Source organism: Salmo salar, chromosome 01, assembly GCF_965601325.2.
Source record: "Salmo salar chromosome 01, fSalSal1, whole genome shotgun sequence".
In the NCBI taxonomy this organism is placed as follows: domain Eukaryota; kingdom Metazoa; phylum Chordata; class Actinopteri; order Salmoniformes; family Salmonidae; genus Salmo; species Salmo salar.
The window spans coordinates 83055555-83082139 of NC_138291.1; the positions used below are offsets into that span (position 1 = coordinate 83055555).

The 26585-nt window shown below is 43.1% G+C and overlaps 1 protein-coding gene across 1 annotated transcript; it reads right to left on the bottom strand.

The window, feature by feature from the left end:
• Positions 1 to 751: 751 nt before the first annotated feature.
• On the bottom strand, positions 752 to 20796 carry LOC106612121 (transmembrane protein 100). The gene is made up of 2 exons (XM_014213013.3): positions 20256 to 20796; positions 752 to 2408 (listed from the first exon to the last, which is right to left on the bottom strand). Exon 2 carries the CDS (start codon positions 2377 to 2379, stop codon positions 1906 to 1908), a length of 474 nt encoding a protein of 157 aa, XP_014068488.1. The 5' UTR covers positions 2380 to 2408; positions 20256 to 20796; the 3' UTR covers positions 752 to 1905.
• Positions 20797 to 26585: the final 5789 nt, after the last annotated feature.

The window sequence follows — 26585 nt, forward strand, 5'->3', positions numbered from 1 at the left end:
ACAGGCTGGCACTCAGGCTAACAGGATTATATAGGGTTCTATCTAACTATTGCACTATTGGGGTTAGTGTGCGTCCGAAATGCCCCCCCCCCCCCGACACCGGAGCTGTAGATCCAACAGTCATCACTTTGAGAGTTCTCAATAAATACACAAGGGAGTATTATCTTACAATCCACATAAACACACATACAGAGTCCCAGTACTTGACGTAACTGTGGAGGATAAAATAGACGTAGGCGATGAAATGTGCAATGATACAGTAGTAGAACATTAAGTCATGATGTCCATAGGCACCAGGACTTAATATAAACATATAAAAGTAGTGCTCTATATTAAGTCATGATGCAACACTCTCTCTCTTCCTCCCCCTCTCTCTCTCTCTCTTCCTTGCTCACTCTGCCCCCCGCTCTCTGTCCCCCTCTCTTCCCATAGCATTCCCTGCATGCTCCATTCCAGTGGAGATAAAGTTAGAGCCTTGGAAGCGACAACGTGTTGTAGCCGGTAGCCCCACAGTGACGCAACCCAATGATTTGATTATCTCCATGGGCGTTGGAAGGATGCTAAGCAACGTAAACACACACTATAAATACAACTACCCCCCACGACCCACCCCACCACCACTGTCCAGCCCCCTCAAACTCCCCAAACTTGATTTAGAAATACAATATGCAGAGAGCAAAGTGAAATGGCTTAGTCTTAGTTACTGATACTGATGTTTTTGTTAATAGGGAAATATACGAATAACATGTAATTTGATTGGTTGATTGATTTATTGGTTGATTGACAGATTTATTGGCACATGGATTTAACATCTTAAGTTTAGTGGCACAAATATTCCAAATATATATCAATAGATATGTCATAAATATCATGAAAATACAACTTTACCAGAGTACAATGATACATATGAAACCACAACTTGCTTTGCCACATCTATGGTCTTGTACTATACTAACAATGAAAAACTGTACATTTGGCACAAACTGTATCAAGTTAATCAATATTGTGCATAATAGGCAGTTACAAAAGTACATTGGAAGCATAAAAAAATCATGCATATCGAACTTGAGAGATACATTGACTTCATTTAGGCAATCACTTCACGCAGTAATTAAGGGTGATTTGACCCTGTAAAGTCAGCTACTGTCTACATATCTAAAACATAACATTAAGTACCTATGAAATGTTCACTTGAAACATCAATTGAGCAGCCATAGAGTCACAGATGCATCACATGACATGCATGAGTATAGTAGAATGGAGAATCATGGTCCACCGTGCAACTATCCTTTCTGCTCCGGGGTGAAATTTTCCCTTAAGTACAGATCTTCCTCTACCTCAATCCTAACCTTAACTATTAGTGAGGAAAATGCAAACATGCCTGAAGATCAGAATCTAGGGGAAAATTCACCCTACTCCATCCTTCCTCTCCAATAATTTGTTTTTTCCATATTCATGATCAGTCCTGATCTTCCCAAATGACCAGGGAGAACAAATCAGACTTTACATTTTTTTGTAATTTAGCAGACACTCTTATCCAGAGTAATTAGGGTTGTACTTGTTTTGCTAAAGGGTACTGCAACAGATTTTTCATCTAGTCAGCTCAGGGATTCAAACCCGCAACCTTTTGTTTACTGGCTCAACACTCTTAACTGCTAGGCTACCTGCCAGTCTTTGTAGGCCACTCTAGTCCTTGCAGATATGATCTTACCTACAGTACAGATTGTCTTTCTAGGCCATTCTAGTCCTTCAGCTAAGCATCTGTTTTGGACAATGTGTGCGTCCTTCATACCCAACCACCTCTGACATCCCTCATCTCTCTCTAGTAGTCTCTGTTCATTACCTCTTAATTCAAACTTCAAATTGTTCAGACATCTATTTAACAGTCCCTACCTCCCTCAGGGCTCAGACCACACAGAGTCCATGGTTGGACATGAGGGCCGTTTGACTCTCCCTCCTCCGGTCCTTCTTCTGCCCCAGCCGGACCCTCCAACAGACAGCACTGAACCCCAGCAGAGCCAGCCCGGCCGACAGCAGAACCAGCCCCAGCACTGAGATGGTGGAGCCGTGTGAATTGAACATGTACGCCACAGCAGTTACCACAATACCGGCAATGAGGACCACCACGCCGAACGGCACTGTGCACCGGTAGCACGACATCTCTGCCCCACCTGTGGCCGCTGTCAGCTGCATCTCGTTGATTAACGGGACAGTCGTCACGACGACGCTACGGTCCTTCTTGTTGTTGGATTTCTCTGTAGGGACTTTCTCGGAGGTTGATGTTGGCATTTTCATGGCGCTTTTGGGGACTTTTGGTGAGTTTCTGCTGATGGGGTCGTCTGGCATAGAGATTCTGTTAGCTAGGAAAAGGTGGGCCATCTTAACTTTCAGTGGTCAACTTGTTGAGTCTGTCAATCAGTGTGGTGTACAGAGAGAGAAAAATACATTTTAGTTATATTGAAAACAAAGAGAAAACCCTGACTACACCTTAAGGATTAGCACAAAAATAAAGGATGTCAGCAGTTCACAATTTACTGAATTACAGTGAGGTGAGGTATGTCTCTAAATTGAAGCCTGTTCCCATTGAAATGAAAGATCTCTGTGCCAATGTCTATGCCCTGGCAGTAATATTTCCACCGGATGCATTGTAGCCAGTTGGACGTGAGGTGTCGACAGTGCACAACATAACTGTCAAATTTCCCAGAGAAAGGCAGCTAACATTACGACACCTCCGTGAAACTGGAGCCAGCCAATTTGATAAACAGTCTGCTCTAATGATGAAATAAATAATGTAGCCTAAAGCTATAAAAAAAACGCTATGATGTATCATCCCAGCTAGCACATTTAGTTCCTTGGAAGTTGTGGGAACGTATGGTTTTGGTTTCACATTGGTTGTGGGAATGAAGCCAAACGTTTCCTGACTGGTAAAACTGAACATTTCGCTTGCTCTGTGAAAATGTATTTGGAGGTTGCAAGGAGGTTCTGAGAACGTTTTACTCTGGAAGGTTCTAAGAAAGTTTTACTGGGAGGTTTTATTAATGCTCTGACAATGCAAATTATAGGTTATTTGAAGGTAATTTAATAACATTTTGAGAACATTTTCTAAATATTGTTAAAGCTTTGTATTGGTTATTATTGAAAGTTTTCTTAACACTCTAAGAACGAAATGTAAAGGTTATTTCGAGGTTTTTGAATAACTTTCTAAAAACCTTCACTGAATGTTCCAATAATACTTATTTTGGGTAAGACATTAATTTGTTTAGGCATTAAACATGTAAACAGTTTTTTTTATTCTGATACAGCATCATTGAGATTTGAACCTGTGCGCTCCTGTTCTCTATTACTGGAATTTGTCCACTGCACCACCAGGATAGAGTTAGGATGCTGTGTTTTTTTACGCATACAAAGCTGTTCATTTTAGTCTATTCAAACAGAACCCATTTCAAAGGAAACAATCACTCCATAAGATCAGGTGTGGCCAAATAGTAAGCGCAGCCAACACACCTTAACACATTTAACCAAGATAGAGGCTAGAGAGATTTTTGTTGATGCTGAGGACAGAATATATATGTTTTTAAATAACAATCTTAGAACGTTTTCTGAACATTGCTAAAGTTTTCTTGTGTTTTTTTTTAGGGAAAGTTTTCTTTATTTTCTGAGAATGGAATTTAGAGACAATTGATGTGGATGTTTTTTAACATTCCGTTATTGCAAAGAACTGGCATAAAAGAGTTTGCTGTACATTCTCAGAAAGTTCTGAAAACATTGCTTAAATATAACTTTTTTTCATTAGTCCACTGTTGATACAGTCCCAAAATGCTTTGCATGTCAGCAGTCAAGTTTATCAGATATTGGACTTTCAAGAAGCAAAGACTCATCATATGCTGCAAAACGCAATAGTTATTGTGTGGATTTAGAACGTTCCCAGAATGTAGTAAAAATATGGCATTAAATACAGTGGCTTGCAAAAGTATTCACCCCCTTGGCATTTTTCCTATTTTGTTGTCTTACAACCTGGAATTAAAATATATATATATTTGTTGTTGGTATTTTTTTTTGGGGGGGGGTTGGGTTGTATCATTTGATTTACACAACATGCCTACCACTTTGAAGATGCAAAATAATTTTTATTGTGAAACAAACAAGAAATAAGACAAAAAACTGAAAACTTGAGCGTACATAACTATTCATCCCCCAAAGTCAATTCTTTGTTAGAGCCACCTTTTGCAGCAATTACAGCTGCAAGTCTCTTGGGGTATGTCTCTATAAGCTTGGTACATCTAGCCACTGGGATTTTTGCCCATTCTTCAAGGCAAAACTGCTCCAGCTCCTTCAAGTTGGATGGGTTCCACTGGTGTACAGCAATCTTTAAGTCATTCCACCGATTCTCAATTGGATTGAGATCTTGGCTTTGACTAGGCCATTCCAAGACATTTAAATGTTTCCCCTTAAACCACTCAAGTGTTGTTTTAGCAGTATGCTTAGGGTCATTGTCCTGCTGGAAGGTGAACCTCCGTCCCAGTCTCAAATCTCTGGAAGACTAAAACAGGTTTCCCTCAAGATTTTCCCTGTATTTAGCGCCATCGATCATTCCTTCAATTCTGACCAGTTTACCAGTCTCTGCTGATGAAAACCATCCCCACAGCATGATGCTGCCACCACCATGCTTCACTGTGGGGATGGCGTTCTCGGGGTGGTGAGAGGTGTTGGGTTTGCGCCAGACATAGTGTTTTCCTTGATGGCAAAAAAGCTCAATTTGTCTCATCTGACCAGAGTACCTAATTCCATATGTTTGGGGAGTCTCCCACATGCCTTTTGGCTTTTTTTCTGGCCACTCTACCGTAAAGCCCAGCTCTATGGAGTGTATGGCTTAAAGTAGTCCTATGGACAGACACTCCAATCTCCGATGTGGGGCTTTGCAGCTCCTTCAGGGTTATCTTTGGTCTCTTTGTTGCCTCTCTGATTAATGCCCTCCTTGCCTGGTCCGTAAGTTTTGGTGGGCGGCCCTCACTTGGCAGGTTTGTTGTAGTGCTATATTCTTTCCATTTTAATAGTGGATTTAATGGTGCTCCGTGGGATGTTCAAAGTTTTGGATATTTTTTATAACCCAACCCTGATCTGTACTTCTCCACAAATGTGTCTGTGACCTGTTTTTAGAGCTCCTTTGTCTTCATAGTGGTGCTTGCTTGGTGGTGCCCCTTACTTAGTGGTGTTGCAGACTCTGGGGCCTTTCAGAACAGGTGTATATATACTGAGATCATGTGACAGATCATCCACCTGTGTGCAATCTAAGTATGTGACTTCTGAAGGTAATTGGTTGCACCAGATCTTATTTAGGGCCTTCATAGCAAAGGGGGTGAATGCATGTACCACCTTTCAGTTTTTTTTAATAAAAAAAATAATAATAATAATAAATTTTGTTTTCATTTCACTTCACCAATTTGGACTATTTTGTGTATGTTCATTACATGCAATCCAAATAAAAATACATTTAAATTACAGGTTGTAATGCAACAAAATAGCAAAAACGCCAAGGGGAAAGAATACCTTTGCAAGGCACTGTAGAACTTGTTCTGTGGAAGTACTGAAATTCCCACAGAAGAACGTTGTTTCTTAAAGTTCTCTGAACAATTTGAGAATGGGACTTTAAGGCCAGGCACATGGGTGGGCAACTCCAGTCCTCGAGGGCCTGATTGGTGGCACACTTTTTCTCCATCTCTAACAAACACAGCTGATTAATCAAATTGCATTCTAAACTGAAGATCATGATTAGGTGATTATTGGAGTCAGGTGTATTAGCTGGGGCTGGGGCAAAACTGTGACACCAATCAGGCCCTGGAGGACTGGAATTGCCCACTCCTACGGCCGGACAACACCCTAAAATAAATGTAAAAATCTGAATCATATCACAATCAACTTTTACAAGTTGAATGTAGACATCAATAAAATACTTTTTTGTATTACAATTTTTCTGAAATATTTAATTAAAACATGAAAATTAGGCGATATCGAATTATATATGCACATATTTACATACCACACAAATATATACTTCTGGATACTAGATGAAGTCAGCATAAATATGTTGGTTTAATGTTGTTAAGACACTCCAGGATCAGACTTTTCCAGAGCAGATTGTGGGTAAATACTTTGTTTATCTTTATATTTGTAAAATACTAAAGACATGTACAGTACTAGTCAAAAGTTTGGACACACCTACTCATTCAAGGATTTTCTTATTTGTACTATTTTCTGCATTGTAGAATAATAGTGAAGACATCAAAACTATGAAATAACACATATGGAATCATGTTGTAACCAATTTTTTTTAAACAAATCAAAATATATTTTATATTTGAGATTCTTCAAACTAGCTACCCTTTGTCGAGGGCTCCCGAGTGACGCAGCGGTCTAAGACACTGCATCTCAGTACTAGAGGCGTCACTACAGACCCTCGTTCGATTCCAGGCTGTATCACACCCGTGATTGGGAGTCCCAAAGAGCGGGGCACAATTGGCCCTGCATTGTTATGGTTTGGCCAGGGTAGGCTGTCATTGTAAATAAGACTTTGTTCTTAACTGAATTGCCTAGTTAAATAAAGGTTAAACAAATAAAATAAATTGCCTTGATGACAGCTTTGCACACTCTTGGCATTCACTCTTGGCATTCTCTCAACCAGCTTCACCTGGAATGCTTTTCCAACAGTCTTGAAGGAGTTCCCACATATGCTGAGCACTTGTTGGCTGCTTTTCCTTCACTCTGTGGTCCAACTCATCCCAAACCATCTCAATTGGGTTGAGGTCGGTGATTGTGTAGGCCAGGTCATCTGCTGCAGCACTCCATCACTCTCCTTCTTGGTCAAATAGCCATTACACAGCCTGGAGGTGTGTTGGGTCATTGTCCTGTTGAAAAACAAATGATAGTCCCACTAAGCGCAAACCAGATTGGATGGCGTATTGCTGCAGAATGCTGTGGTAGCCATGCTGGTTAAGTGTGCCTTGAATTCTAAATACATCACCATCAGTGTCATGAGCAAAGTGCCCCCACACCATCACACCTCCTCCTCCATGCTTCACGGTGGGAACAACACATGCAGAGATCATCCGTTCACCTACTCTGGGTCTCACAAAGACACAGCGGTTGAAACCAAAAATCTCAAATTTGGGCTCATCAGACGAAAGGACAGATTTCCACCGGTCTAATGTCTGTTGCTCGTGTTTCTTGGCCCAAGCAAGTCTCTTCTTCTTATTGGTGTACTTTAGTAGTGGTTTCCTTGCAGAAATTTGACCACGAAGGCCGGATTCACGCAGTCTCCTCTGAACAGTTGATGTTGAGATGTGTTTATTTGGGCTGCAATTTCTGAGGCTGATAACTCTCATGAACTTATTCTCTGCAGCAGAGTTAACTCTGGGTTTTCCTTTCCTGTGGTGGTCCTCATGAGAGCCAGTTTCATCATAGCGTTTGATGGGTTTTGCGACTGCACTTGAAGAAACCTTAAAAGTTCTTGAAATTTTCCACATTGACTGACCTTCCTGCCTTAAAGTAATGATTGACTGTCATTTCTCTTTGCTTATTTGAGCTGTTCTTACCATAATATGTGATTGACCGGCTCAAATCGGTCTCATGTAGTAAAATTTGAAATTGTGTTTTTTACATTGGATAAAAGTAGAGACTCAGAGCTACAAAATTGTATATCATACACTCCAGTTGAGGAACAATGCAAAAGTAATTTTGCTTTGAAAGTTGATGGTCTTTGAATGTTTTGGTACTACTACTGGAGAGCCCTTCTTTGTCTATACCCATTCAGCATCGTTCACACCCTCTTAAGCTTTAGCCCCACCCATCTCTCTAAGGGTTGATCCTAGCATTCTGTACTAACAACAGCAGTCAAGCACCCAAGCTAACTTGCTAGCTACTTCCAGACACAAATGAGAGAACAGCTCACTGAACATTATTCGCCCTAGCAGAGCTGGTTAGGCTGTTGTTAGGCTGTTGGTGACTGCAACTGTGCTGTCAGATGGTCCATTCGTAAATTCAGAGCGTTTTGTTCTCGGAGCGTTCAGAGCGCACACTGGATGCTCTGACCAATGAGTAGGGTTGATCCTAATGTTCTGTCCTCACAAAGGCAGTCAAGCACCCAAGCTAACTGGCTAACATTGGCTAGTTTGCTAGTTACTTCCAGACACGTAATGAGAGAACACCCCACTCTGACCATTTTTCTCACCTTAGCAGAGCTGGTTATGCTGTTTTCATGTTATCCAGAGCGTTGGTGACTATAACAGTGCTGCTGGCAACAATTTAATTACGCTTTTTTTGCCGACGTTTACTGACACGGCCATATTCAAGTATTGAGCGTTCGTAAATTCATCAGTTATTCTGCACTCTGGCACACTCAGACGAGAGTATTTTGAGAAGACATGTAGCTAGCTAGCTAGCTAAACAATGGGCCTTAATCACAACTCATGACGTTACTACCCTGCATTAATCTGCAGGTAGCTAACCAACCAGGTTCAATGTTAGCTAGTTAACCTCTATGGGCAAGGCGGGACGAATTCGTCCCACCTACGTAACAGCCACCTGAATTCAGTGGCGCGATTTTTGAATCGTTTCAAATACTATTACTTCAATTTCTCAAACATATGACTATTTTACAGCTATTTAAAGACAAGACTCTCCTTAATCTAACCACACTGTCCGATTTCAAAAAGGCTTTACAACGAAAGCAAAACATTAGATTATGTCAGGAGAGTGCCCAGCCAGAAATAATCAGACACCCATTTTTCAAGCTAGCATATAATGTCACAAAAACCCAAACCACAGCAAAATGCAGCACTAACCTTTTATGATCTTCATCAGATGACACACCTAGGACATTATGTTATACAATACATGCATGTCTGTTCAATCAAGTTCATATTTATATCAAAAAACAGCTTTTTACATTAGCATGTGACGTTCAGAAAAAGCATACCCCCCGCAAACTTCCGGGGAATTTACTAACAGTTTGCTAAATTACTCACGATAAACGTTCACAAAAAGCATAACAATTATTTTAAGAATTATAGATACATTACTCCTCTATGCACTCGATATGTCCGATTTTAAAATAGCTTTTCGGATGAAGCACATTTTGCAATATTCTAAGTACATAGCCCAGCCATCACGGCTAGCTATTTAGACACCCGGCAAGATTAGCCTTCACCAAAATCCTATTTCCTATAAGAAAAATGTTCTTACCTTTCCTGTTCTTCGTCAGAATGCACTCCCAGGACTTCTACTTCAATAACAAATGTAGGTTTGGTCCCAAATAATCCATCGTTATATCCAAATATCCTCTGTTTTGTTCGTGCGTTCTAGACACTATACGAATGGTAAATAACGGTCGTGCGCATGGCGCATGGCGTGACAAAAAATGTCTAAATATTCCATTACCGTACTTCGAAGCATGTCAACCGCTGTTTAAAACCAATTTTTATGCCATTTATCTCATAGAAAAGCGATAATATTCCGACCGGGAATCTGCAATAAGCTAAACAGCCGAATGAAATTTCTCCACGGGGGCAAATCGTGCACGCGCCTCATTCAATGGTCCTCTGATCGGCCACTTGGATAAGGCGATAATCTGTTTCAGCCAGAGGCTGCCTCGTCATCGTTCAGGTTTTTCCCGGGTTCTGAGAGCCTATTGGAGCCCTGGGAATTGTCACGTTACAGCTAAGATCCTTACTCTTCAATAAACAGATGCAAGACGCACGACTCCTTGTCAGACAGGCCACTTCCTGCATCAAACCTTGTCAGGTTTTTGCCTGCCATAGGAGTTCTGTTATACTCACAGACACCATTCAAACAGTTTTAGAAACTTTAGGGTGTTTTCTATCCAAACCTGAACAATAATATGCATATTCTAGCTTCTGAGTTGGTGTAGGAGGCAGTTAAAAATGGGCACATATTTTTTCCAAAATTCTCAATACTGCCCCCTAGCCCAAACAGGTTAACATTAGGCTATAACTCGTGTCTCTGAGATACGAATAATACGATGATACACGTAACGTTAGCTAGCGAGCCAGCCAGCTAATGTTAGCTAGCTAGCTAACAGTACACTTTAACTTGAAATGAAAATACTTTGTCAAAATCAGAAATGTGTAATATCTGAAAATGTAGCAAGCTAGACTATCTTACCCGTATACATCATGGATGGACACGTCTACTGTCGGATGCCATGGTTGCCCTTAGTTTGAAGATGTAATCCGGAGACAGGTGTTTTCTCCATCTCCTTAGCTATTATACTTGAATTCCACTGATTTCAAAACTCGGTCCTCCAGAAAGTGGAGAGCATACATGTAACGTTAGCTAGCGAGCCAGCCAGCTAACGTTAGCTAGCTAACAGTACACTTTAACTTGACATTCGGCTACTATGCAATACATTTAAGATGGCGCCGGAGAAGGCAGACTTTTTACGTGCCCCCAGCTGACTGTGTTTTTTTGTTTGTTTATTTGCGTTGTTTGTAACTTATTTTTTAAACTTATTTTGTACATAATGTTGCTACTATCGTCTCTTATGACCGAAAATAACTTCTAGACATCAGGACTGCGATTACTCACCACAGACTAGCAGAATCCTTTTTTTCCTTTCACGACTCTGATGAGCCAGACGCGAAGGATATACTGCTTCCTTGGGAACAGGCCCCGATCCCTGTGATCTGCGTGAAGAGGAGGCGGTGAAAGAGGGGCCGAAGGGCGGGCTGCCTTCTGAGAATTTGTAGGGGATCGAATAAACCCCCACTTCTCTGCATTCTGCTAGCAAACGTGCAATCCTTGGAGAATAAAATCGACGAGTTACACGGAAGATTAAACTACCAGCAAGACATTAAAAACTGTAACATTTTATGTTTCACGGAGTCGCGGCTGAAGAACGAAAATATCAACATACAGCTGGCTGGTTATACGATGTACCGGCAGCATAGAACAGCGGCGGTAAGACAAGGGGCGGAGGACTATGTATTTTTGTACATAACAGCTGGTGCACAATATCTAAGGAAGTCTAGCCTAAGGTAGAGTATCTCATGATAAGCTGTAGACCACACTATCTACCGAGGGAGTTTTCATCTGTATTCTTTGTAGCTGTTTACATACCCCCGCAGTCAGAGGCTGGCATTAAGACAGCATTGAATGAGCTGTATTCTGCCATAAGCAAACAAGAAAACGCTCACCCAGAGGCGGCTCTCCTAGTAGCCGGGAACTTTATTGCAGGGAAACTTAAATCCATTTGACCAAATTTCTATCATCATGTTAAATGTGCAACCAGAGGAAAAATAACTCTGGACCACCTATACTCCACACAGAGACGCATACAAAGCTCTCCCTCGCCCTCCATTTGGCAAATCTGACCATAATTCTATCCTCCTGAATACTGCTTACAAGCAAAAAATTGAAGCAGCAAGCACCAGTGACTAGATCAATAAAAAAGTGGTCAGATGAAGCAGATGCTAAGCTACAGGATTGTTTTTCTAGCATAGACTGGAATATGTTCCGGGATTCCTCTGATGTCATTGAGGAGTACACCACCTCAGTCATTGTCTTCATCAATAAGTGCATCAATGACGTCGTCCCCACAGTGACCGTACGTACATACCCCAACCAGAAGCCATGGATTACAGGCAACATCCGCCACTAAGCTAAAGGCTAGAGCTGCCGCTTTCAAGGAGTGGGACTATAACCCGGAAGCTTCTAAGAAATTCCGCTATGCCCTCCGATGAACTATCAAACAGGAAAAGCGTCAATACAGGACTAAGCTTGAATCGTACTACATTGGCTCTGACGCTCGTCGGATGTGGCAGGGCTTGCAAACCATTACAGACAACAAAGGGAAGCACAGCCGAGAGCTGCCCAGTGACACGAGCCTACCAGACGAGCTAAACTACTTCTATGCTCGCTTCGAGGCATATAACATTAAAACATGCATGAGAGCACCAGCTGTTCCGGAAGACTGTGTGATCACACTCTCCGCAGCCGATGTGAGTAAGACCTTTAAACAGGTCAACATTCACAAGGCCGCGGAGCCAGACGGATTACTAGGACGTGTACTGCGAGCATGCGCTGACCAGCTGGCAAGTGTCTTCACTGACATTTTCAACCTCTCCCTGTCCGAGTCTGTAATACCAACATGCTTTAAGCAGACCACCATAGTGCCCGTGCCTAAGAACACTAAGGTAATCTGCCTAAATGACTACCGACCCATAGCACTCACGTCTGTAGCCATGAATTGCTTTGAAAGACTGGTCATGGCTCACATCAACACCATCATCCCAGAAACCCTAGACCCACTCTAATTTGCATACCGCCCAAACAGATCCACAGATGATGCAATCTCTATTGCACTCCCCACTGCCCTTTCCCACCTGGACAAAAGGAACACCTATGTGATAATGCTATACATTGACTACAGCTCAGCATTCAACACCATAGTGCCCTCAAAGCTCATCAATAAGCTAAGGACCCTGGGACTAAACACCTCCCTCTGCAACTGGATCCTGGACTTCCTGACGGGCCGCAAACAGGTGGTAAGGGTAGGTAACAACACATCCGCCACGCTGATCCTCAACACAGGGGCCCCTCCTGTACTCCCTGTTCACTCATGACTGCATGGCCAGGCACAACTCCAACACCATCACTAAATTTGCAGATGACACAACAGTGGTAGGCCTGATAACCGACAACCACGAGACAGCCTATAGGGAGGAGGTCTGAGACCTGGCCGTGTGGTGCCAGGACAACAACCTCTCCCTCTACGTGATCAAGACAAAGGAGATGATTGTGGACTACAGGAAAAAGAGGATCGAGCACGCCCCCATTTTCATCAACGGGGCTGCAGGTTGAGAGCTTTAAGTTCCTTGGTGTCCACATCACCAACAAACTAACATGGTCCAAGCACACCAAGACAGTCGTGAAGAGGGCATGACAAAACCTATTCCCCCTTCAGGAGACTGAAAAGAGCATCCTGACAGGTTGCATCACTGCCTGGTATGCCAACTGCTCGGCCTCCGACCACAAGGCACTACAGGTTCCTGCAATCCAGGACCTCTATACCATGCGATGTCAGAGGAAGGCCCTAAAAATTGTCAAAGACTCCAGCCACCCTAGTCATAGACGGTTCTCTCTGCTACCGCACGGAAAGCGGTACCGGAGCGCCAAGTTTTGGTCCAAGAGGCTTCTAAATAGCTTCTACCCCCAAGCCATAAGACTCCTGAACATCTAGTCATATGGCTACCCAGACTATTTGCATTGCCCCCCCCTCCCCCCTTTACACCACTGCTACTCTCTGTTGTCCTTTATGCATAGTCACTTTAATAACGCTACCTACATGTACAGTACATACTACCTCAACTGTGCCCCCGCACATTGACTCTGTATCGGTACCCCATGTATATAGTCTCGCTATTGTTATTTTACTGCTGCTCTTTAATTTCTTGTTACTTTCATCTGTTATTCTTATCCATATATATTTTTTTTAAACTGCATTGTTGGTTAGGGGCTCGTAAGTAAACATTTCACTGTTGTATTCGGCCCATGTGACTAATACAATTTGATTTGATTCGATTTTTTAAAAAGCCACGTCAGACAGGATTACCTAGACATACTGACCAGTTCAAATAGACAGAAGCGTGCTATATGGTAGACCAATCCAAACTCATCTTTCGTCCTCCTAACGTAGTCCTCCTAACGTAGTCAACACTGCTAGCTGCTAGCTAGCTAGCTAGTCATCACTGCTAGCTAGCCAACTTCTACCGACTAGCAGCACTGTAGAAACGATTACATTACAACGTAACGACTTGATTAGTGTGGTGTTAGTGTTAGTTAGCCAGCTACATAGTTGTCTTTGCTGTCTCTGTATCTAAGATAATTGTGTAGTTTGAGTAATTATCGAGGTGAGCTAGCCAGGCGCGACGCGGCGCCAGACTTAGTCAACACACCTAGTCATCATTAACCCACTGCTAGCTAGCCAACCGTTACCGACTAGCAGCGCTGTAGATACTAATACTTTACAACGGAACGATTTGACTAGTGCAGTGTTAGCTAGCTAGCTACTTAGTTGTCTTTGTCATAGCTTGATAATTGTGTAGTTTAGTAATTACCGAGGTCAGCTAGCCAGCCATCGAGGTTAGCTAGCCAGCTATTTCCGTCCCCCGCGACACCATTTTTCCTAACCCAGCCAACTATTACCGACGAGCAGCATTGTAGAAACTAAATACATTACAAGGAACGTCTTGATTAGTGTTATGTTAGCTAGCTAGCTACAAAGTTGCTTTGTTTCATGACAAGGTGTAGTACTGAAACTATCGAGGTTACCTTGCCAGCTACACATTCAAAGTCAACAACGCAGCCACTGCTAGCTAGCCTACTCCACCAGCCAGCAGTACTGTATCATTTTTCGTCATTTTAGTCAATAAGATTTTTGCAACGTAAGCTTAACTTTCTGAACATTCGAGACGTGTAGTCCACTTGTCATTCCAATCTCCTTTGCATTAGCGTAGCCTCTTCTGTAGCTTGTCTACTATGTGTCTGTCTATCCCTGTTCTCTCCCCTCTGCACAGGCCATACAAACGCTCCACACCGCGTGGCCGCTGCCACTCTAACCTGGTGGTCCCAGCGTGCACGACCCACGTGGAGTTCCAGGTCTCCGGCAGCCTATGGAACTGCCGGTCTGCGGCCAACAAGGCTGAGTTCATCTCAGCCTATGCTACCCTCCAGTCCCTAGACTTCCTGGCGCTGACGGAAACATGGATTACCACAGATAACACTGCTACTCCTACTGCTCTCTCCTCGTCTGCATACGTGTTCTCGCATACCCCTAGAGCATCGAGCCAGCGGGGTGGTGGCACTGGAATCCTCATCTCTCCCAAGTGGACATTCTCTCTTTCTCCCCTGACCCATCTGTCTATCTCCTCATTTGAATTCCATGCTGTCACAGTTACCAGCCCTTTCAAGCTTAACATCCTTATCAGTTATCGCCCTCCAGGTTCGCTTGGAAAGTTCATCAATGAGCTTGACGCCTTGATAAGTTCCTTTCCTGAGGATGGCTCACCTCTCACAGTTCTGGGTGACTTTAACCTCCCCACGTCTACCTTTGACTCATTCCTCTCTGCCTCCTTTCCACTCCTCTCCTCTTTTGACCTCACGCTCTCACCTTCCCCCCCTACTCACAAGGCAGGCAATACGCTTGACCTCATCTTTACTAGATGCTGTTCTTCCACTAATCTCATTGCAACTCCCCTCCAAGTCTCCGACCACTACCTTGTATCCTTTTCCCTCTCGCTCTCATCCAACACTTCTCACTCTGCCCCTACTCGGATGGTATTGCGCCGTCCCAACCTTCGCTCTCTCTCTCCCGCTACTCTCTCCTCTTCCATCCTATCATCTCTTCCCTCTGCTCAAACCTTCTCCAACCTATCTCCTGATTCTGCCTCCTCAACCCTCCTCTCCTCCCTCTCTGCATCCTTTGATTTCCTCTGTCCCCTATCCTCCAGGCCGGCTCGGTCCTCCCCTCCTGCTCCGTGGCTCGACGACTCACTGCGAGCTCACAGAACAGGGCTCCGGGCAGCCGAGCGGAAATGGAGGAAAACTCGCCTCCCTGCGGACCTGGCATCCTTTCACTCCCTCCTCTCTACATTTTCCTCTTCTGTCTCTGCTGCTAAAGCCACTTTCTACCACTCTAAACTCCAAGCATCTGCCTCTAACCCTAGGAAGCTCTTTGCTACCTTCTCCTCCCTCCTGAATCCTCCTCCCCCTCCCCCCCCCCTCCTTCCTCTCTGCGGATGACTTCGTCAACCATTTTGAAAAGAAGGTTGACGACATCCGATCCTCGTTTGCTAAGTGAAACGACACCGCTGGTCCTGCTCACACTGCCCTACCCTGTGCTTTGACCTCTTTCTCCCCTCTCTCTCCAGATGAAATCTCGCGTCTTGTGACGGCCGGCCGCCCAACAACCTGCCCACTTGACCCTATCCCCTCCTCTCTTCTCCAGACCATTTCCGGAGACCTTCTCCCCTACCTCACCTCGCTCATCAACTCATCCTTGACCGCTGGCTACGTCCCTTCCGTCTTCAAGAGAGCGAGAGTTGCACCCCTTCTGAAAAAACCTACACTCGATCCCTCCGATGTCAACAACTACAGATCAGTATCCCTTCTTTCCTTTCTCTCCAAAACTCTTGAACGTGCCGTCCTTGGCCAGCTCTCTTGCTATCTCTCTCAGAATGACCTTCTTGATCCCTAATCAGTCAGGTTTCAAGACTGGGCATTCAACTGAGACTGCTCTTCTCTGTGTCACGGAGGCTCTCCGCACTGCTAAAGCTAACTCGCTCTCCTCTGCTCTCATCCTTCTAGACCTATCTGCTGCCTTTGATACTGTGAACCATCAGATCCTCCTCTCCACCCTCTCCGAGCTGGGCATCTCCGGCGCGGCCCACGCTTGGATTGCGTCCTACCTGACAGGTCGCTCCTACCAGGTGGCGTGGCGAGAATCTGTCTCTGCACCACGTGCTCTCACCACTGGTGTCCCCCAGGGCTCTGTTCTAGGCCCTCTCCTATTCTCGCTATACACCAAGTCACTTGGCTCTGTCATATCCTCACATGGTCTCTCATATCATTGCTATGCAGATGACACACAATTAATCTTCTCCTTTCCCCCTTCTGACAACCAGGTGGCGAATCACATCTCTGCATGTCTGGCAGACATATCAGTGTGGATGACGGATCACCACCTCAAGCTGAACCTCGGCAAGACGGAGCTGCTCTTCCTCCCGGGGAAGGACTGCCCGTTCCATGATCTCGCCATCACGGTTGACAACTCCCTTGTGTCCTCCTCCCAGAGTGTTAAGAGCCTCGGCGTGACCCTGGACAACACCCTGTCGTTCTCCACTAACATCAAGGCGGTGACCCGATCCTGTAGGTTCATGCTCTACAACATTCGCAGAGTACGACCCTGCCTCACACAGGAAGCGGCGCAGGTCCTAATCCAGGCACTTGTCATCTCCCGTCTGGATTACTGCAACTCGTTGTTGGCTGGGCTCCCTGCCTGTGCCATTAAACCCCTACAACTCATCCAGAACGCCGCAGCCCGTCTGGTGTTCAACCTTCCCAAGTTCTCTCACGTCACCCCGCTCCTCCGCTCTCTCCACTAGCTTCCAGTCGAAGCTCGCATCCGCTACAAGACCATGGTGCTTGCCTATGGAGCTGTGAGGGGAACGGCACCTCCGTACCTTCAGGCTCTGATCAGGCCCTACACCCAAACAAGGGCACTGCGTTCATCCACCTCTGGCCTGCTCGCCTCCCTACCTCTGAGGAAGCACAGTTCCCGCTCAGCCCAGTCAAAACTGTTCGCTGCTCTGGCACCCCAATGGTGGAACAAGCTCCCTCACGACGCCAGGACAGCGGAGTCAATCACCACCTTCCGGAGTCACCTGAAACCCCACCTCTTTAAGGAATACCTGGGATAGGATAAAGTAATCCTTCTAACCCCCCCTTAAAGATTTTGATGCACTATTGTAAAGTGGTTGTTCCACTGGATATTATAAGGTGAATGCACCAATTTGTAAGTCGCTCTGGATAAGAGCGTCTGCTAAATGACTTAAATGTAAATGTCCAGCCCACTCATTATCTCTGCCAATCATGACTAGTAGGAAAGTTGCTGGCTTTTTCTGTGGCTAAACCAACTATGGTCGTAATTTAACAATTTTATTTGTATTTACAGATGGTAAACAAGTTTGTTATTAAAGCACATGAAAGTTCACATGTTCGAGAAGGCATTTCTGAAAAAAAACGCATTTTGATTTTTTTTAAGTTTACGTTCAAACGGCTCTCTGAAGTAGTGACCTTCGACATATGCCTAGTTTCCTGAAATGGGTCACATATCAACTTTTACCATATAAGGCTATCTTCTGCATACCACCCCTACCTTGTCACAACACAACTGATTGGCTCAAACGCAATAAGAAGGAAAGAAATTCCACAAATTAAGTTCAGGGCAGAGTACTGGGTGGAGGCCGGGTAGTGACGACTATTTAACAGTCGGATGGCCTTGAGATAGAAGCTGTTTTTCAGTCTCTTGGTCCCAGCTTTGATGCACCTGTACTGACCTCGCCTTCTGGATAATACCGGGGTGAACAGGCCGTGGTTCGGGTGGTTGATGTCCTTGATGATCTTTTTGGCATTCCTGTGACATTGGGTGCTGTAGGAGTCCTGCAGGGCAGGCAATGTGTCCCCGGTGATGCGTTGGGCAGACCGCACAATCCTCTGGAGAGCCCTGCGGTTGCGGGCGCTGCAGTTGCAATACCAGGTGGTGATACAGCCCAACAGGATGCTCTCAATGGTGCATCTGTAAAAGTTTGTGAGGGTCTTAGGGGCTAAAACACATTTTTTCATCCTCCTGAAGTTGAAGAGACGCTGTTGCGACTTCTTCACCACATTGTCTGTGTGGGTGAACTATTTCTGATTGTCAGTTATGTGTACTCCGAGGAACTTGAAGCTTTTCACCTTCTCCACTGCGGTCCCGTCGATGTGGATGGGGGCGTGCTCCCTCTGCTGTCTCCTGAAGTCCACGATCAGCTCCTTCGTTTTGTTGACATTGCGGGAAAGGTTATTTTCTTGGCACCACTCACCTAGGGCCCTCACGTCTTGTCATTGTTGATAATCAGGCTTAGTCCTGTTGTGTCGCCTGTAAACTTGATGATTGAGTTGGAGGCGTTGGAGGCATGCAAAAATGTCAAAAGATTTTACAGAGTTACATTTCATATGAGGAAATCAGTCAATTGAAATACATTCATTAGGCTCTAATCTATAGATTGCACATGACTAGTAATACAGATATGCATCTGCCTCACAATGGGCCTCGGGGTCTCGTTGTGGTATTTTTGTGCATTCAAATTGTCAATCAATAAAATGCAATTGTCTTCTTTGTATGTAACTTATGCTTGCCCATACCATAACCCCACTGCCTCCATGGGGCACTCTGTTAACAATGTTGACATCAGCAAACCGCTCGCCCACACAATGCCGTACACATGGTCTGCGGTTGTGAGGCCGGTTGGACGTAGTGCCAAATTCTGTAAAACAACATTGGAGGCAGCTTATGCTAGAGAAATTAACATTAAATTCTCTGCCAACAGCTCTGGTGGACATTCCTGCAATCAGCATGCCGATTGCATGCTCCCTCAAAACTTGAGACATCTGTGGTATTGTATTGTGTGTCAAAATTGCATTATTTAGAGTGGCCTTTTATTGTCCCCAGCACAAGTTGCACCTGTGTAATGATCACACTGTTTAATCAGTTTCTTGATATGCCACACCTGTCAGGTGGATGGATTACCTTTGCAAACTATAAATGCTCACTAACAGCGATGTAAACAAATGTATGCACAAAATTTGACAGGAATAAGCTTTTTGTGCATATGGAATATTTCTGGGATCTTTTATTTCAGCTCATGAAACACAATATTTTACATGTTGCGTTTATAATTTTGATCAGTGTAAAATAAAATGTTTACAGCATATCAACAATTCCCTCTGGCCACGTCTGGAGAATATATCTAAGGTTAACCACACAAAATGTGGTAAATGCAGATGCTTCTGAAGCTGAGAATAATGAGTTGGGAAGAGTCTGACTTTTGGGAAATGGCAGTTAAAGACAAGTACACTGAATGAAGAGTACCAAATGACAAAAGCCTATTTAAACACAATAACCATGTCTTCAAAGTAAGTTACTAAATGTAGTACAGTTTGTAACATAGTCCTCTTTTTCTTTTGCTGTGATGGGTCAGTTTTATGCAATAATATTGCGATTATTTGACTGTTTTATGTGGAAATAGTGTGGTGATTGGTCAAATTTGCACACCCTCGCATAATATGCAGGGCATTGCTGATTTTGCTAAACATTTTGTAATTGCAGAATCTCAGAATCCTGGAGGAACTGAACTATAAAGAAATTAAATACCAAGAAAATTGTTTTTTTTTTGTGCTGAGAATGTTCCAAAGCCAAGCAACTATCCTGCACCATTCCCAGAAAGGTTGTATGTAATATAACCATAGGACAACCACGCTCTCACCAATCTCTAAGAAACCTATGGTTCTCAGAACGTTATGTGCTAGCTGGGATCTGTCATCAACCCTTCTCTGTCGATGTCAACTGGTATGCGATGCGATATTCGTTGGCCTAGGCGCGCGTGATGGAGATTATTTTGAATGAAAAAAACTATCTAATTACTCACCTTAAAATGCTGACTGATTCCATATTTTACACCGAACCGCTGAATATATTGTAGTTTCAGGAATATAGTATTCAGTGCAAATAATAACTGTGAATTTCACAATTAAGGTAAAATACATCAGTTGAATTTACTGTATTCTGGAGCTCTTCTCAGTCTTCTGAAACAGTGCGTCTTTGTGGTAAGGGAATGCAACCGTCAGCCTGTTCAATCTCAAGCTTGAAGTTGTATGTCATCCATTCGTTTTTTTGTCCATTATCAGTTCGTGTTTTTTGTCCAAATACAGATTGAATATACGACTATCCTGTTTAACTTTAGCACCAACATATGAAAATGTATTATATGCGCAGAGGTTTCCCCAGAATGAGATATATAGCCTACCACCGTTCATTCCACTCACTTCTATCGTCTCTATACACTGTCCATGTATCGTGCAGGCATGTCTAGAAAGCTGTGGCTCTTTGCAATGATCTGGTCTACATCGTCTTGGAGAATCACGCAGGGGAAATCAATAGCTAAAGAGGGGAGTGTCTGTGAGACACGACTTTCCTCTCCCCCTCACCTATTGAGCAAGGAAACTTTTAACCCTTTCCACCCTTAACCCTTATTTTAAAGTATACAGCAAACACAATTGCATTGTCTTTATGACCATAGCGTCACATCTGATTCTGTATTCAAACAAAAATTAAATTCGTTGTTTATTATTTTACCGGTAGTGTATATAATAACATAATTGCAAAATTCACTTGTCTACTGTTATGACATAATACTTTGTCTTATCCATGTTGTTCAGTTCTACTAGTGTTTAAAGGTGCCAACGAGTACCTATGTCACTGATGAGGAATGGCCTTTAGAGTAACTAACTGTCCAGTGTTTCCAGATGTCTATTAAATATGAATGACCTATAATTAAAGGGATACTTCGGGATTTTGGAAATGAGGCCCTTTATCTACCTCCTCAGTCAGATGTCTCTTTCTCTAGTATGAAATAAGTTAGAGGTAGTTTTGCGAGCCAATGCTAACTAGCATTAGCACAATGACTGGAAGTCTATGGTATCTACTAGCAGTTTTCCTTCCAAGAAATTGTAATTAAGCATGTTAGAAAGCAGCTTTTCTGTGTTGGAATGGTTAGGGCATACCCCAACAACAGAATGGCTTATACAGGTCATAAAAAATATTCATACAGTAGACGCTGATTGGCCAGCTCATCCTCAGGAGGATTACATCATCCTTTATGAGGAAAAAGCAAGCATTTTTTAATTGGTCTGTTAGAGATACAAGTTTGAGGTCAAATCAAATGTTAATTGTCACATGCTTTGTAAACAACAGGTGCAGACTAAGAGAGAAATGCTTACGTACTTCCCAACACTGCAGAATATAATAAAACAATTATAATAATAACAATATTTAAACAATTGTAACACGAGAAACACAAGGAACAAATACTCAATGACCAATGATAGCTTGGCGATATACATGGGGTACCAGTACCGAGTCGATGTGTAGGGGTACGAGGAAATTGACATACTGTAGATACAGTGCATTCAGAAAGTATTCAGACCCCTTGACTTTTTCCACATTTTGTTACTTTACAGCCTTATTTAAAAATGGATTACATAATTTGTTCCCCTCATCAATATACACACAATACCCCATAACGATGAAGCGAAAACAAGTTTTTAGATATTTTTGCATATGTATTAAAAATAAAAATAAAAAGAAATATGACTGGTTTGGACACACCTACTCATTCCAGTTTATTATTATTATTATTTTTACTATTTTCTATTTTGTAGAATAATAGTGAAGCCATTAAAAACTATGAAATAACACACATGGAATCATGTAGTAACCAAAAAAGTGTTGATCAAATCAAAATATATTTAAGTAGCCACCCTTTGTCTTGATGACAGCTTTGCACAATCTTGGCATTCTCTCAATCATCTTCATGAGTTAGTCACCTGGAATGCATTTCAATTAACAGGTGTGCATTGTTAAAAGTTAATTTGTGGCATTTCTTTCCTTCTTAATGCGTTTGAGCCAATCAGTTGTGTTCTGACAAGGTAGGGGTGGTATACAGAAGGTAACCCTATTTGGTAAAAGACCAAGTCCATTTCATGGCAAGAACAGCTCAAATAAGCAAAGAGAAACGACGGTCCATCATTACTTTAAGACATGAAGGTCAGTCAATGCGGAACAAAGACCTTTGAAAGTTTCTTTATGTGCAGTCGCAAAAACCATCAAGCACTATGATGAAACTGGCTCTCATGAGGACCGCCACAGGAAAGGAAGACCCAGAGTTACCTCTGCTGCAGAGGATACGTTCATTAGAGTTTACTGCACCTCAGATTGCAGCCCAAATAAATGCTTCACAGAGTTCAAGTAACAGACACATCTCAACATCAACTGTTCAGAGGAGACTGTGTGAATCAGGCCTTCATGGTGGAATTGCTGCAAAGAAACCACTACTAAAGAACACCAATAATAATAAGAGACTTGCGTGGGCCAAGAAACACAAGCAATGGACATTAGACTGGTGGAAATGTGTCCTTTCGTCTGATGAGTCCAAATCTGAGATTTCTGGTTCCAAATGCCTTGTCTTTTGAAACGAAGAGTAGTTGAACGGATGATCTCTGCATGTGTGGTTCCCACCGTGAAGCATGGAGGAGGAGGTGTTTTGGTGTGTGGGTGCTTTGCTGGTGACACTGTCTGTGATTTATTTAGAATTCAAGGCACACTTAACCAGCATGGCTACCACAGCATTCAGCAGCGATACGCCATCCCATCTGGTTTGCGCTTAGTGGGACTATCATTTGTATTTCAACAGGACAATGACCCAAAACACACCTCCAGGCTGTGTAAGGGCTATTTGACCAAGGAGAGTGATGGAGTGCTGCATCAGATGACCTGGCCTCCACAATCCCCCAACCTCGACCCAATTGAGATGGTTTGGGATGAGTTGGACAGCAGAGTGAAGGAATAGCAGCCAACAAGTGCTCAGCATACGTGGGAACTCCTTCAGGACTGTTGGAAAAGCATTCCTCAGGAAGCTGGTTGAGAGAATGCCAAGAGTGTGCAAAGCTGTCATCAAGGCAAAGGGTGGCTATTTGAAGAATCTCAAATATAACATATATTTTATTTATTTAACACTTTTTTGGTTACTACATGATTCCATATGTGTTATTTCATAGTTTTGATGTCTTCCCTATTATTTTACAATGTGGAAAATAGTAAAAATAAAGAAAATCCTTGAATGAATAGGTGTGTCCAAACTTTTGACTGGTATTGTAAGTATTCAGATTCTTTACTCAGTACTTTGTTGAAGCACCTTTGGCAGTGATTACAGCCTCAAGTCTTCTTGGGTATGACGCTACAAGCTTGGCACACCTGTATTTGGGGAGTTTCTCCCATTCTTCTCTGCAGATCCTCTCAAGCTCTGTCAGGTTGGATGGGGAGCGTCGCTGCACAGCTATTTTCAGGTCTTTCCAGAGATGTTCGATTGGGTTCAAGTCCAGTGTCTGGCTGGGCCACTCAAGGACATTCAGAGACTTGTCCCAAAGCCACTCCCACCTTGTCCTGGCTGTGTCCTTAGGGTCGTTGTCCTGATGGAAGGTGAACCTTCGCCCCAGTCTGAGGTCCTGAGCGCTCTGGAGCAGGTTTTCATCAAGAAACTCTCTGTACTTTGCTCCATTCATATTTCACTTGATCCTGAATAGTCTCCCAGTCCCTGCCGCTGAAAAACATCCCCACAGCATGATGCTGCCAGTGTCCCGCTCCTTGAAAGCGGTAGCTCTAGCCTTTAGCTCAGTGCAGATGTTGCCTGTAATCCATAGCTTCTGGTTGGGATATGCATGTACTGTCACTGTGGGGATGATGTTGTCAAGGCACTTATTAATGAAGATGGTAACTGATGTGGTAAACTCCTCAATGTCATCGGATAAATTCTGGAACATATTCCGGTCTGTGCTAGCGAAACTGTCCTGTAGTTTAGCATCCGCTTCATCAGACCACTTCCGTATTGAGGCATCACTGGTATTTCATGTTTGAGTTTTTGAAATGTAAGCAGGAATCAGGAGGATAGAGTTATAGTCAGATTTGCCAAATGGAGGGCGAGGAAGAGCTTTGTATGCATCTTTGTGTGTGGAGTAAAGGTGATCTTTTTTTCTCTAGTTGCATGCTGGTAGAAATTAGGTAAAACAGATTTCAGTTTTCCTGCATTAAAATCACTAGCCACGGGATGGTCATTTTTTTGTTTGCTTATGGCCCTGTACAGCTCGTTGAGTGCGGTCTTAGTGCCAACATTGGTTTGTGGTGGTAAACAGACAGCTACGAAAAATATAGATAAACTCTCTTGGTAAGTATGGTCTACAGCTTATCATGAGGTATTCCAACTCAGGCGAGCAGAACCTTGAAGACTTCCTTAATATTAGAGATTGCGCACCAGTCTTTGTTGACAAAGAGACACACCACATCCTCACAGATCTTACCGGAAGCCGCTGTTCTGCCCTGCAGATGCATGGAAAACCCAGCTAACTGTATATTGTCCATGTCCTTGTTCAGCCATTACTCCGAAAAGCATTGTACAGTATATTACAGTTCTTAATGTCCCGTTGATAGGATAGACTCGAACAAAGCGTGTCCAGTTTGTTTTCTAGCGATTGCACATTCGCCAATGGCCTCTGGTCCGAGCTGAGCAGTATGTCCTGTATTGAAGACTCATTGAAGTAGAAGTCTTCGTCCAGATCGAGGTTTATGATTTCTGTTCTGATGTTCAGTAACTTTTCTAGGTCATAGGAAATGTACTAATTATCCAATGGATTATGTACATTTTCCTGTAAAAAAGTAGACGTGCAAAAACATAAGCATCCCAGCACTATTGATAGGATAGACTCGAAACGAAGCGTGTCCAGTTTGTTTTCCAGCGATTGCACATTCGCCAATGGTCCCTGGTCCGAGGTGAGCAGTATGTTCTGTGCCGAAGACTCATTGAAGTAGAAGTCTTCGCGCAGATCGAGGTGAGTGATTGCTGTTCTGATGTCCAGAATAAAAAAAAATGTATTTACAAAATATTTAATGGATTATGTACATTTTCCTGTAAACAAGTGGAGGTGCAAAAACATAAGCATCCCCGCGCCATCTTACAATCTAGGTAGGGTTTTTGAAAGCTTTAGCCACAAATACGAATATAGTATGCGTCAACAACATTACTTGGGTATGAGTTAACAGAATATGAACTTTTAACAGTGAGATTTTGACTGGACAGTTACTTTAAACAATGTTTGTATAGGGGCCGGTAACCCTAGCACGTAATGGCTCGGTGTGTGTGTGTTATTATTTGTTTATTATTTTTACATTTTTGTATACATGGCATTTACATCTGACTTGCATGTACAAAAACACATAAAAAACAACAACAAATAACCCCCAAAACAATAACATTGTAACACAGTATGGAAGTTACCCAACTAGCACATTAGGTTACTTGGAAGTTGTGTGAACGTATGTTTTTGGTTTCACATTGGTTGTGGGAACAAAGTGTCCCGACCGGTAAAACATTTTTTAAACATTCTGAGAAATTTAGCCTGTTGTGGGGTTAATTTTACATTGCAGGGAGGTTCTGAGAACATTTACTCTGGTTCCCTGAAAGTTTTTCTCTGAGGTTTTATTAACGCTCTAAGAACGAAATGTAACGGTTATTTGGAGGTTTCTTATCCTTCTCTGTCACGGATGCCATGGCTGCCCGTAGTTTGAAGATGTTTTATACAGCAGCCTTCTGTGTCCTCTTTTCGACTCCCTCCGCATTTGCAATCATACGCCTACATTTTCGGCATCTCCTTAGCTATCATACTCTGCTTCCACCGGCATTCCACTGCTTTCAAAGCTCGGTCCTCCAGAAAGTGGAGGGCTATCTTTAAAAAAAATTCTGCGTCAGAAAGGATTACCTACACATACTTAGCAGCTCATTATAGACAGAAGCGTGCTACATGGCAGACCAATCCAAACTCATCTCTCGGCATGTCCAGCCCATCCATTATCTCAGCCAATCATGGCTAGCAGGAAGGTTCCTGTCTTTTTCCGTGGCTAAACCAACTAGGCTCGCAATTTAACAATTTATTCGTACTTTATTCGTATGCCTAGTTTCCTGAAACGAGTCACAAATGTTCTTGTGGTTTTTATGGAAAGTTTTGCTCATGTTCTGAGGACGGAATTTAAAGAGGGCAATGACACCCTTATTTTGACGAAATTCCTGTCCTAGAGCAGAAATGTTTGTTTAGGTTCCACCTCCGAAGAATGATGCAGGCTACTTATACATATTCAGGAATTTGGGGTGGGA